Below are 13,298 nucleotides of genomic sequence, written 5' to 3'. Positions count from 1 at the left end.
TGGCATTTGTGTAGCAATATATTATAATTAGACACAGAGTTCTAGAGATGGCCTACGCCCACCTACGCCCCTATCGTGGCAGCAAATAAGTGGCATCAGACAGGACCGACTCATAAGCGCCATAACCGTCGTACACTGATGGGAGCGTTATCATTTGGCGCAGTTAGGTGGTGAGTGAGGTGTGTGTGGGGAGGTAAAACACCGATTCGTCTATCAGATTGTTACCTTCTTGTATCTTTCGCGTATTTCTGTTTGAATTCCAGTTGTAGGATAAATGGTGTGGTTTGAGCTCGATATCATTTCATGAATGAGCCAGTCAAGATTTTGCCTGACTAACCAACGGGCATTGACAGGTTTTGAATCATGTGAAAGTGGAGGGCTATGGTACGATTCCATTTAATTCATATTTGAGACTGATGCAATTTCTGCTGTCGATTTATTTTCGTGAATCAGAATACTCACGTGCTGAAAATTGCTTGGATGGTTGGTATGCAAAGGTTTGGGGTAAATTTCCAAGTTATACTGTTATACTGAGCCATGGTTTCATTAAGATGAATGACTCATGAGAGGTGGTGTGTGATGGAGACTCATGATGTTCCATTTTAAGTAGGCTTATCAACAAATGAGAAAAAATTGCATGCAGTGTTGCTATTTTACTTTATGTTTTATTACTTTGCATGTGGATATGACTTTTACTCAGATTGATGCTGCAATCTGCAAGGCTGCAAGGGTGACAGGGTCAGTCACTGGTTTGCTGGGGAAGTATGGTAAAGTGATGTGGGAACACCCATGGAGAAGCTTTCGTACCTAAGTTACAGAAGACTGATATTTTTTATTGTGTGAGGAGCATATTCATATAGCCTAGACTAACTGAAAGCCCTTTCCTGTCTCAGTACAAACAGTTCCAAAATTTTCTCTTGGAGGCATTGTAGGATTAGCTCATCAAGGAAACAACATGAGACATATTGCCTTTGAGGAAGTCAGTAGATGGAGATCTGCTTGGAGGTCTAGAACTCATCACTTTTGTATGATGTCATTCATTCATGGTACAGTTATTCTCCTACAGTTTTGCTACAATAGGCATGTTATTAGGGTGTTTATATGCTGACATTAGCATGCTGCTCACTTTTCAGTGTTTGTATGCAACATATTGGCAAACTGTGATGTAACTGCTGTAATAAAATGCAGTTATAGTTATATTTGTTTTAAAAACGAACTCCCAATCTACATAAAGTGTTAGCTTCAGTTCAGCTGAAGCAGAAACAGACTTTGTTTCAGGAATATGCTTCCAAGGCTGATTTTTCATGTTTCTTCTGCCACCTGGCTGTCCAAAGCATTGGCCAGTACAAGTCCAGCCTTGTTGGTATGTGCAATATGGGAGAAAGGAGCATGCAGATTGCTTGAATTTCAGATACATTATGCACCGGCCATTGTGCCAGTATTCACATCACACACGTCATTTAGGATGCCCTTAGCAGTAAAAAGTGTTCAAAGCTATTGGTATGTGGGTATGCATAATAGCATGTGTCATTTTCTCTGTCCAGCATTTCAGGGACATACCACCATTCACTTTTGAAATAATTTGAAAAGGGAAGTTGTAATGGCTGCACAATGTTCATTTCCAGACCAATAGCACCTGGAGTCGGCGCACCATGAGTGATGAGGTGCAGAAGGCCCAGGCAGCAAAGCCAGTGCCAGGACCCACCATCTTTGACAAGATCATTGACAAGTCAATCCCTGCTGACATAATTTATGAGGATGAACAGTGCCTGGCATTCCGTGATATAAATGCCCAGGCACCAGTCCACTTCCTAGTCATACCGAAGAAGCGTATTGGTGCCCTCTCTGAGGCTGAAGATGCTGATGAAAAGGTTTGTGTTTGAATCCCAGATGATGCATTGCTTACATATTTTACAAAGTAGTGTAATGTATTATGAAGTTGTAAGTTTTTGAATATCCAGCTTTGCTCTATGACAACCTTCCCAGGAGAGGGAGCCTCAGAAGGTACTGTGGTTTGCCTGGAATAGCCTTAAACATCTTAAATCATGGTGTTAAAAATTTGATAAACTGTTGCGCAACAGCTTTTTGACTCATCTGTTTTCTTGTCATGTTTGTTGTGTTTTGTGATCAGGCAGACAATAGCACGTGTCTATTGAAAAATATGTGCTGAAAGAGCTTATATGTATTGATATATAATGCATCTTATTGTACTACATGACAATGTGATTTTCTCAAACAAAGTTTTCCTGCTGCCAAGGTTGGTGAACTTGACAAATCAAGAAGTTTTTATGTTTATAAAAGTTTGTTTGTTAACTTTTTATGAAAGTCCTACAGTTCCTGCTCTTCTGCCACTAAGAGTTTTCAGTTTTTATATTGAGTTAGTGATCTGCATTAGACCAGGGAATGTTGAAACAATGCTGTAGTGCTTGATAATGATTGAACAGACTGTGCTCAATATTTCAGGCTGTTTTCTCATTAGTAGAGTTATTAAGAGGGCTGTGCTCTCTTTTGAGGATGTGTACAGCTCAGATTCTGAAGTGTCATCAAAAATGGTTATTTAGCACTGTAACACCATTTGACCAGTACCCCCTGGATTACTGGTCATAAACTCAGCATAAGATTTTGAACTTATTAAGTCTTTACACAAGTTATTGTTTTGCTTTTCCATACCTGGTTTGACGCATTGCATGCCATGTCAACCAACGGTTACTTCAGCGTGACTGGCGGCCATCCACCGTTGTTAGTTTTGTTGTTATGCCATGTTTATTCTTGAGATGATCAGGTGAGGCCAATGCAGATAGTGCTTGATGCATGAGAGTTCATTTGAAAAATCTTAGTTCACACTTATATATGCTGCCTACTACAGTGCCACTAGCATTGTGTGCAGAATGCATACTTACAGTACCTCACACACCTTTTCAGTCCCTTGGTTTTCTTGACCACCTTCTCATTTGCATTATGTATCTCATTAAATGGATCAGCTGGACGTCATGACGTGGGCAAACGGAAGCCTCGATATTTTGTGTTGAAATATGGCATTTTGTCCGGTTTTCGCAGTTAGGTCATTGTTGCAAGAGTGCATGTGATATGTCAAGTCACAGCAGACTTGTACTCGGCGACATACTAATTTCGTCTTGGCTCAACATGTCACTCATGTGTTGGGCAGGGAACACCATGTGGTCAGGCCAGGTCGTTAAAGACTTCATGCTGGTATAAAATTTAAGCTGTGTGCAGCATACCCTGCGGTAAAAACCGACATCTCTCCTGGCCCAGCCTGCCGACCCTTCACATCGTGTTATGAGCCTGCTCGCGAAGGGTGACTGAAACATGGTCCGTGAGCGGAAGCAGCCATACATGCAAACAAGCCTGGCTCTTGAAGTGCCAGATCAGCAGTGTAGCTTCTTAACATTAACTGGAGGGCGTGATGGAACCTAACCCCAAAACTCAACAAACGAACAGGTTTCTCTCCGGATGTGATCCTCTTCTCAAAATTGGAGGGGAGGGGGGAGTCAACCGAATCGGAACCCACGTCCCTGGCCAAGGCCCATGCCGACACCATATCCTGCCACTCGCGCAGAGGGTTGCACGGGCTGTATCAGGGCGTGTCCTTTGCACTCTGGGGGTTGTCAGCGGTGCTGTTTACGGCGATACCGTGGCATGGCGCTGAACTTCTCTGATGTTCGCAGCTTCTCGGACATCTGATGCTGGTTGCCAAGAAGACTGCTGCACAGGAGAAACTGGAAAAGGGATTCCGACTGGGTAAGGTGTTAGTAGAATGGTTGAGGCTCAGTCAGCCTCGCCTGACCCGTCATCAATCCCACGCCCCGCCGGGAGCGGCCGCTGCCGGGTACACGCTTTGGTCATCATTTGCCCTGCTTCATCTGGAGCAGCTGCTGCTGGGTACACGCTTTGGTCATCATTCGCCCTGCTTCATCTGGAGCGGTTGCTGCCGGGTACATGCTTTGATCATCATTTGCCCTGCTTCATCTGGAGTGGCCACTGCCGGGTACACGCTTTGATCGTCATTCGCCCTGCTTCATCTGGAGTGGCCGCTGCCGGGTACACGCTTTGATCGTCATTCGCCCTGCTTCATCTGGAGCAGTTGGTGCCGGGTACACGCTTTGATCGTCATTCGCCCCGCTTCATCTGTAGTGGCCGCTGCCGGGTACACGCTTTGATCGTCATTCGCCCTGCTTCATCTGGAGTGGCCACTGCCGGGTACACGCTTTGATCGTCATTCGCCCTGCTTCATCTGGAGTGGCCGCTGCCGGGTACACGCATTGATCGTCATTCGCCCTGCTTCATCTGTAGTGGCCGCTGCCGGGTACACGCTTTGATCGTCATTCGCCCTGCTTCATCTGGAGTGGCCACTGCCGGGTACACGCTTTGATCGTCATTCGCCCTGCTTCATCTGGAGTGGCCGCTGCCGGGTACACGCATTGATCGTCATTCGCCCTGCTTCATCTGGAGCGGTTTGCTGCCGGGTACACGCTTTGATCGTCATTCGCCCTGCCTCATCTGGAGTGGCCGCTGCCGGGTACACGCTTTGATCGTCATTCGCCCTGCCTCATCTGGAGTGGCCGCTGCCGGGTACACGCTTTAATCGTCATTCGCCCTGCTTCATCTGGAGCGGTTGCTGCCGGGTACGCGCTTTGATCGTCATTCGCCCTGCTTCATCTGGAGCGGTTGCTGCCGGGTACACATTTCGACCGTCATTCGCCCTGCTCCGTCCAACGCCGTCCCTGCTACTGGACTTGAATGCTTGTCATCTGCTTTCGTTTGTGTGGTCCAGGTGCTGGAAGCCGGACAAGTTGTCGACATGCCTTGTTGCCGACGCATCAAGTGGACGGAATGTTGATGCGTCGAGATGTAGTTTGCTAAATGCCTATTTGTCAAAGTGTTACGTACTGAAACGCCAGTTGCCAAAACGATCTTCAGTCGAATGTCAATGCACAAGATCTAAAAGCCGAAATTTCTTGAATGGAATGCCAAGTTGCCGAAATTCCTTGTAATCGAATGTCAATAAGCCAACATGTTCTTTGATGTGTCAAATAACAAACATTGGTCATACACATTTGACGTAGTCGGTGTGTCAAATGTCAAATGCTCTTTAGTCAAAGACATCCTACCAAAAGGTGTTTTGGTCTTATTGTAATCGGGCAAAATGCTTTCTAGTGAAATGCTTATGCGTCGAAATACGTTTGTATATTGCTGACAGAGGCCTCTTAGCCTTCGCCCTGTGGACGTTTTTACCACAGTCACCCTACGAGAGGAGGCCTCAGCGCCCCTGCCCCCCCCCCCTGTTATGTCCCCACACACTTCCAATATGTAGAAAACTAAGCAAGCCAGAACCCCGGAAAATACGGCATTGGAAAGCTGTTGTGGAGCTGTATACGATTGGCGTGACCGAGCGATGGCAAATATGACAAGGCAGGTCAAATTAAGTCCACCCTCTTTTAGGCACAAGAACGAAGCACGCGGAAGGCAGCGTCACTTAAAAACCTCTATCGGATCGATATTAGTTGACACCGATAAATGTGAGCCGTCGTTTATTATGTCAGGTCTCAGGGACGAAGGGTATTGTCCCATTGGGTCGTATAGTCATGTACTTAACCAGCCAAACCTAAGCGAATTCTTCCATGTCCTTAGCAGCATTGGTTATGCCGTACCAACAACGTTGGCAATGCGTAGCGTATTTATGACCCTCCTCTTACGGTCAGCGGACTCCAGACCATTTCAGATCGTCCAGTTTGCTTTTCCACAAAATGAATTACGTTAATTGGTCACGTGACGAATTTATGTTTATCTAATAGCCGCTCGTTGCGTCCTCCACAAGGATTTCCGATTGATTAACCATCCGGTGATTTTTCATTCGTCAAAGTTACATTTTGACAACACATTCGGCTTATTGACCATTTGTTATTGACCAGTACCATTTGACTGCTATTTACCTAAGTTCCGTCTCGGCTTATTGGTATTCATCTTTTAAAAATATCGGCGTCTTCGCATCGTCAAATGTGCTTTTCGCCTTGGTGGTTCCCCGGCAAGAAGGCATTCAGGTTTGTCACATTTGGTTAAACGCCGCTCGACAATTTTTTCTGGAAACGCTGTGCAATGGATGGAGAAGGGCGCATTCCCCCCACATATGCGGGCGCAGACAGAATTATATGGAAATCGGCATCATCTCCCACATGTGTTATTATTGCCAACCAATATGTCCATGGCATTGATATCTGTTAAGTCATGCGCTTGGATGCAACTCAGGTCAGAACACAACGCTTCATTTTACATGTTTCACCCATCCCTCGAAACAGGCTTTTTTGGGCGGTCTGGAGAATTCCCCGGAATCCAAAGGCCTTATGATGATTTGCTGCTCCATTTCATCGCGACGCTTGCCGGCCGCGACGCTGGTACGCCGTGCCGGTGACGCTGCTGACCTTTAGCGGTGCCAGTCGGTGTCTGACCGGGAGGGGTATTTGGTGCAACGCGGGTATTTGCTCAATGTCCGATGCCCGGCTGACGTGATTGTTCCTTTCAGTGATCAACAATGGACCGGACGGTGCGCAGTCGGTGTACCACCTGCACCTGCACGTGCTAGGCGGGCCGCCAGATGGGCTGGCCGCCCGGCTAGCGCCCTCTCCGTGTGCCTCCGACGCCTGGGCACAAGTCACCTGCAATGCCTATTCAGCCGGCCTTTATTGGAAACGTTCAATAAAGACGAATAAAATAGCCAACTGGGTCGGTCGGTCGGTCTCGTCACATCTCTGTCCCGCTGGCGCTCACAGCCACGCTCAAGGCACTCGCAGCGCACGCTGCCCAGTACGACTCATGATTACATGTACCACTCGGCAACAGACGCGCCACGAAAAGGTTCATAAAACTAGCAACTGCCGCGACGCGGCGGCGCGCCGGTCGCCAGAGTTACGGCAGCCACACACTGATTATGTACACACGGGACACCGCCTACAAACTCAAGCTCCTTGTCACAACCTCGCGCCACTCCTCGTAAACGGCATGCTGAAAGACTAAACCCTGATGAAGTGCGTGTCGACAAGTGGCGGCTCGGACCTGCGCCGTTCCGATTAGTTCCAATTAAAAGCCGCCGAATCGCGCCGGAGACGACACGCCCACCATTAAGAGCGGCCAAGAGCCTGCGCAGGGCCCGCCCAGACATGCGGCAAATACACTCACACATACAGCGGTCACGACCGACACAGGTCGCGGGAAGACATGCCGGCCGGCGGCGGGGGCCGGCGCGGCCGCGTCGAGCGGTAAAACGGTGCCTCTCAGAAGGTGCTGCTGCGGCTGCGGGGCGTGCCGCGGCCCAGCAGGGCGGCCTCCACCATCACCACCGCCGGCGGCGGCGGCGCCCCGCTCCGGCGAGCCGTGTGCGCTCAGGTCCGCCAGCTGTGAACGCAACCGCTGGTTCTGCAGCCGCTCGGCGTTGAGCTGGCGGCGCAGCTGGGCGCGGCTGCGGCAGCTGGCCGGCAGCTGGTAGGGGTGCGCCAGCAGCTCGGCGGCGCTGGGCCGGCGCGCGGGGTCCGGATCGATCAGCAGCTGCCGGCGGGCAGGTCACGGTCAGACGCCATGCCACGCAGCAGAAGGCGGCGGACTAAATACATGCGCGATATAAAAGAACGACTTGTCGCAGCTAACCGTCAGCAGACCTGCACAATGTAATGCATGAAAAGAAAGAAGACGGACCAGCTATTTTTCCTAGCACCAGAGACGGCCAATATCAGCTCCTGCAAGCTATTACAATAAGCTAAAAATGGCACGACTGGGCAGCCGCAGGAAGCTGCCAACGAAGTTCTTGCATGGAACCGAATGGAACATATCAAACGACCTGCAGGGACAATCGTCGTCGGTTAATCCAATGGGGGCATTCCTAGCTTGCCAGAGTCCCTGACAATATCTGGAATTAGCGTGATATTCCAAAGGTGCAACAATTGGCCCCAATGCCCACTGCATTGAACACAGACCCCCCACGGAGTTGTCGCGCCACCCGACACAAAGTACTCCGAACCCCATCCCTGCGCTCTGCCTCCCCGGTGCGGCTGCCCTGGCTTCCCCCACCACGAGCCATCTCCCACGCTCGGCCTCCCCGGTGCGGCTGTCCGTGCCTTCCCCCACCACGAGCCGTCTCCCGCGCTCGGCCTCCCCGGTGCGGCTGTCGTGCCTTCCCCCACCACGGGCCGTCTCCCGCGCTCGGCCTCCCCGGTGCGGCTGTCGTGCCTTCCCCCACCACGGGCCGTCTCCCGCGCTCGGCCTCCCCGGTGCGGCTGTCGTGTCTTCCCCCACCACGGGCCGTCTCCCGCGCTCGGCCTCCCCGGTGCGGCTGTCGTGCCTTCCCCCACCACGGGCCGTCTCCCGCGCTCGGCCCTCCCGGTGCGGCTGACCGTGCCCCCTCCCCCCTCCGTTGGGCCATGTCCCGCGCCTGGCTCACCCGGATGAGCCGGTACAGTTCGTCAGAGAAGCCGGGCAGCGGCGGCAGGACGCCGTTGCGCAGCTGCTGCCACAGCTTGCCGTTCTTAGGCAGCGGCTGGCCGCTGGCGCACTCGTACGCAGTCAGGCCCAGCGCGAACATGTCGGCTTTGGCCAGGCTGCTGTAGTCCTCCTGCAGGATCTCCCGCGGCATGTAGCGACAGTCGCCCTCCTCCACCTGGCTGTCGTCCAGCGCCGTCACGTGGCCAAAGTCACCTGACGAGTGGGCCGCGTGAGGTCAGCATTGCGCTTCCCTTAAAACACAACATCCCACGGTCTGGCAGACTGTGTTCAAGCGGTTCGTTTCCATGCTCCCGGCCCATACGTGCGGACACATTGGATGAAAAGTGGCAAGGCTTTAATCGACGAACACGGCACTTTTCAACCAATTGCTGGCCCTTGTCGGCCATGAGACGGCGCACAGCCGGCCAAGAGGCGGTCCGTGGTCACCTGACGTGACGCCTCGTCATTGGCGGCGGCGTGAACCCGCGTGTGCACCCTCCCCGCACTCCATCCTTCACCAAGCTCAGTCCCCGCACACAGGGCACAAGCACAAATGAGCATCCTGCCAGCGACGACAGTGACGCGCACCTATCTTGTAGATGACCTCGTCGTCCTCCTCGGCCAGATCCTCGTCGAAGCCGTCGTCGGATGACACGACACTGGCGTCGTCCTCCATGCGCGAGGCGGCGCGCCGCTCGCCGGAGAACAGCTCGTTATCCGTAAGGAAGATGTTGCCCGGTTTCAGGTCCAGGTGGCACAGGCGCATCGAGTGGATGTACCTGTCGACAGCGGCCAGGCGGTGAGCACGGCATCACGCATAACGGCGTGCGGCGCCCGTCCCCTGTCTCTCGGACGACGGCGCGGCAGCGCTATCTCCGTGGCTGCCGCACAAACAAGGCGGCTCCGTGGCGACCCCCGCGGTGCAATCATTGCGCTCGGCGCCTCACATTGATGCGAGGGGCTCAATTTTACCTGGCACCAATAGCGTCAAGAGTACCGTCTTGAGAACATGGCATTCGTTCATCACGAATCGTTCTTTCCTCCGAAAAATCTTAACGAATGCCAGTCTGTCATACATAGGGAAAGGCAATGACGAGCGTCTCTACAGTAAGACCCCGCAGTGCGCCAGCCGGGAGCAGCGGAGCGGCCGCCTCACCTGAGTCCGCGCGCCACGTGCGTGATCATTGCGCTTGATCTCCGCCTCTGGGAGCAGCGTGCCAGCCGCCCGGTGCTGCTCCAGTAGGGCGGCCAAGCTGCTGCGCGTGCAGAACTCGTTCTGGATCAGCATGTGGTTCCTCTCGGCCCAGGCAGAGTAGTAGCGCACGATGTACTGGTGCTTGCCCAGCACCGCGTGCGCGTAAACCTCGTTGAGCGCGCTGCGTCTGTAAATATAGCCGGCGTGGTGAGCAAACGAGCGCGCCATATTAGTGGCGTCCTGGCCGTGGTTCAGACGCTAGAGCACCACCTCAGTGCAATGTCTACCTTAGTTCACGCCCATCGGCCAAAGGGATTCATCATTCAACCGTGCAAGATGCATGACTCAGCACTGTTTTTTTTCAGTTAAGTGTAACACGTCGAGTCCTTCGCGAATTGTGACGGACGGAACACAGATAGCCTGCCCGCCATGCAGCAACAGCAGGATGCGTCTGGCGTCATTATTATACTGCCAGCGTTCATTCACGATCACGCACGTCAGGGACGCGCGACGCGGCCACGCGATTTACGTTTTTCATGGCCAAACTGGCATCCTTAACCGGTTGAACCACTCCGGGCCAGCATTCACCAGAGCTGCTCACGCCCGATCCGGGGACGGCGCGCTACTCACTCGTGCGAGCTGCCGGCTACGGGCTTGTGGCTGCGCTTGATGGCGTATGTGCAGCCGTCCAGCCGGTTGGTGCAGCGGAACACCTGGCCGAACTGCCCGCTGCCCACCTCCCCCTGCATGATAAACTCCTTCTCCAGCCGCGAGACATTGGCGTCGGCGAGCGCCAGCCGCTTGGTGGGAAGCGCCTCGTCCGCCTCGCCGTCCGTGGAGCAGTCCGTGGAGACGGACAGCAGTGACCTGGCCAACACCGGACACACACGGCGGTCAGATGGGCGGCGAGCTCCTAGGACCCGCACAGGAGGCCCGCGTCACCACGCCACGCCAACATCGACAACGAGCACACATGCGGCTGGAGTCTGGCTAACGTGGCCAACAGCTCGGATTTGGGCAAGCTGTGGCACACTCCAGGTTAATACACATCATTGGATGCGTTCTTCACTGGAGAAAGCGCCGCACCCATGTACCTTCGAAACCAAAAAAAGGACAATGCTTGCACCACACATTTTGGGTGCAATTTTTCAGACAGCAAAAATCTACCTCATCTGACCAATACTGACACCCATCTGCCACGCCACCATCCGCATCGCCGTCGTGCTAAAGCCCTGAGAGCTTCACGAAGGGCGCCGCCACGCACCCGTCAGTGCCGCTGATACTGTCCCGCAGCCGCTTGCGCTCGTTGATCTGGCGGCCACGCGGCGTGAACGGGTTGATGTTGGCTGCCGGCTTGTTGGCGGCCTCCCTCTCGACCGAGGCGCTGCCCAGGACGCGCGTGCGTGCCGCCACCTTGCGGCAGTAGGGCCGCGAGCGCAGCAGACTGTTGGCGTTGACGTCGCGTGGCGTCTGCGGCGGCATCATGCAGTCCTCCAGGATAGTACGCGGCGTGGTCGGCACGTCGCCCAGGTGCAGACCTGCGCCCGTCAGCAACGGCACAGTCAGCGGCGCTGCAAGGCTGGCCATGTGCTCACACGCACGCCATGACCGGCGGGGTCACGTCTGCCAGGTGAGATGAAGATGCGATGCTGGTCTGCTGCAGAATGGACTACATAATCCCAAAACAATGAAAGCACAAGTGAAATGTTCGTTGATGGCAAACAACATGTTTAATTTCGGGGCATATTCTAACAGTTTGAAGAACACTGTCATTGCACATATGCTTATCCCATGAATGAAGTCAACATTCTAAACATTATATTTTGCCTGGACCTTTTGCCTGGATGAATTTCTGGGATCAGCACTAGCCCAAAGCAGTGCTTGGTGCATGAGCCTTGACACCACTAGCTGATTGTGAGGTTCCAGGCCAAAAGCAGAATTTTGCTGCAAAATATTTGTGTCGCAATGTTCGGCATGGTCCGTCCTGCGCTCTGAAGTGAATACCTGTATCCCAGTCGCCGCCGCCGGCCAGTCGGCGGCAAATTGCCAGCACCCCAGGTAACTCAAAATCCCCCTACCACAGGTGGCTGAATCAGAAAGCAAGTTTTTTAACCCACTGAAGTATGGGGATAAATCAAATAAAATATGTTAATACATTTAGGGTAAATGCTGTTAACAAAATCACAGCCTGCACAGACATACTAAAATAACATAAGTAGCCAGACATGTGCCTGGACCCAAGATCCCAGGGTCAGCTAAACATGAAACTCTATGGGATCCTGGATCCACCCTTGGGATCCCAGCACCATTGCAAGTAGCCAATAAAATAAGCAGCTACAGCAAAGCACAGCAGAACATGTTTTATAAGCCACACAGAGCCCATCACCAGTAATCCATAATAGGGTCAGCCCACACCACTTGCCCATGCTCACAGCAGGCATCTGGTCACCTAACAGTCAGAACTAGTCATGCTGTTGGTAAGCAATGGCACAGACCACAAGCAGCCAGTAGTAAAAATATGCCAAAAAGGCAGCTGGCCAACACATGATCCAGCCTGTTAAGTTGGCACCAACTATTCCGCTGAGATGCAATTTGCATCACAGATCTGCAGCCAGCCAAGTCTGTGAAACTACTCACTCCTGCCAGCCTCCACCTGGACCAGACCGCAGTTCGGCAGCAGCGTTGGCTCACCCTGCATGTGCTCATAGGGCGGCAGTTCACCCTTGATGCGCTTGTAGGGCGGCGAGGGCGACGTGGAGCCGAGCCGGTCGCGCACCAGTCGGCTGGCGTGTTTCGCAGCGCCGGTGTCTCGCTGGCCGGAGGAGGGCGCGAGAGGCGCCGCGGACTGGACGTCATCGCCGGCGCCTGGAACAGGCTGTCGCCGCCGCGGCGCGGCGAGCCGGCCGCCGGCGACAGCTGCTTGAAGTCGTCCGTGTCGCAGCCCGACGACATGCTGTTGATGGAGAGCTCGCAGCCATTCTCCGGCTCTTCATCGCTCAGCATAGTAAAATCAATCTTCTGCCGCGATTGAGTTCATGGCTGGGTCGGATTACCTGCCAGCACACAAAAATTATGTCTGACAGGCTTGTCACCTATCCAGACCCAGGGAATACCCATCTGATTGTTCATTAGCTTATTCAATCACACCTACATAAGGATAGACTTCCATGATCTTAGCGCTCAATTACCACCCTGCTGCTAGCAACCATATTAAAGCAATAAATGATAAAACTTGCTGTCACAAAACCAGCTAGGGTTTTATACCTGGAAAGCTGCATGAAGGGTGAGACAGTTTTCCCACATACATCGCGCCATAAAATGCAAAATCATGGCGGTGCTTTGCCTAGGAGTACTGTACTGCTGACAATGGAGTCTTAGACCAGCCAACAAAACACAGAAGATCTCACCAAAACCTCCATTGGGCAGGGACAAGAGAAAACGAAATTTTGAGCACACATTCCTGAGAACATGTAACCTATGCTGCCTTGGGAAAGTTCAGTGCTACCAATGGCTAGGAGAATAGGAAAGACTCATGCTTTGCAGTGGTTTCAATTTTGCAGAGCCCTGCCCCAACATGAGCAGCTGCTGCCCCATTTGCTGCAGAAATTAGAATGCC

At 52.8% G+C, this 13,298-nt stretch overlaps 2 protein-coding genes across 2 annotated transcripts; one reads left to right on the top strand and one right to left on the bottom strand.

Moving 5' to 3' along the window:
* Positions 1-225: 225 nt before the first annotated feature.
* LOC119107774 (histidine triad nucleotide-binding protein 1-like) lies at positions 226-6,739 on the top strand. The gene is given in 6 exon segments (XM_037231322.1): positions 226-384; positions 1,279-1,363; positions 1,626-1,871; positions 3,687-3,759; positions 6,539-6,600; positions 6,602-6,739. Coding segments are annotated over 6 exon segments (573 nt in total). The 5' UTR covers positions 226-307; the 3' UTR covers positions 6,632-6,739.
* A 228-nt stretch (positions 6,740-6,967) lies between these two features.
* On the bottom strand, positions 6,968-12,685 carry LOC119108117 (wee1-like protein kinase). Its single transcript, XM_037231695.1, is given in 9 exon segments — positions 6,968-7,557; positions 8,447-8,700; positions 9,076-9,266; positions 9,644-9,672; positions 9,674-9,869; positions 10,313-10,549; positions 10,947-11,220; positions 12,374-12,494; positions 12,587-12,685. Coding segments are annotated over 9 exon segments (1,866 nt in total). The 3' UTR covers positions 6,968-7,092.
* Between the last annotated feature and the right edge of the window lie 613 nt (positions 12,686-13,298).

This window comes from Pollicipes pollicipes, unplaced genomic scaffold (genome assembly GCF_011947565.3).
Source record: "Pollicipes pollicipes isolate AB1234 unplaced genomic scaffold, Ppol_2.1 Scaffold_6686;HRSCAF=7923_pilon_pilon_pilon, whole genome shotgun sequence".
Taxonomy (NCBI): Eukaryota; Metazoa; Arthropoda; class Thecostraca; order Pollicipedomorpha; family Pollicipedidae; genus Pollicipes; species Pollicipes pollicipes.
The sequence above is the reverse complement of the archived record's forward strand: the minus strand, read 5'-3'. Positions and strand labels throughout refer to the sequence as shown.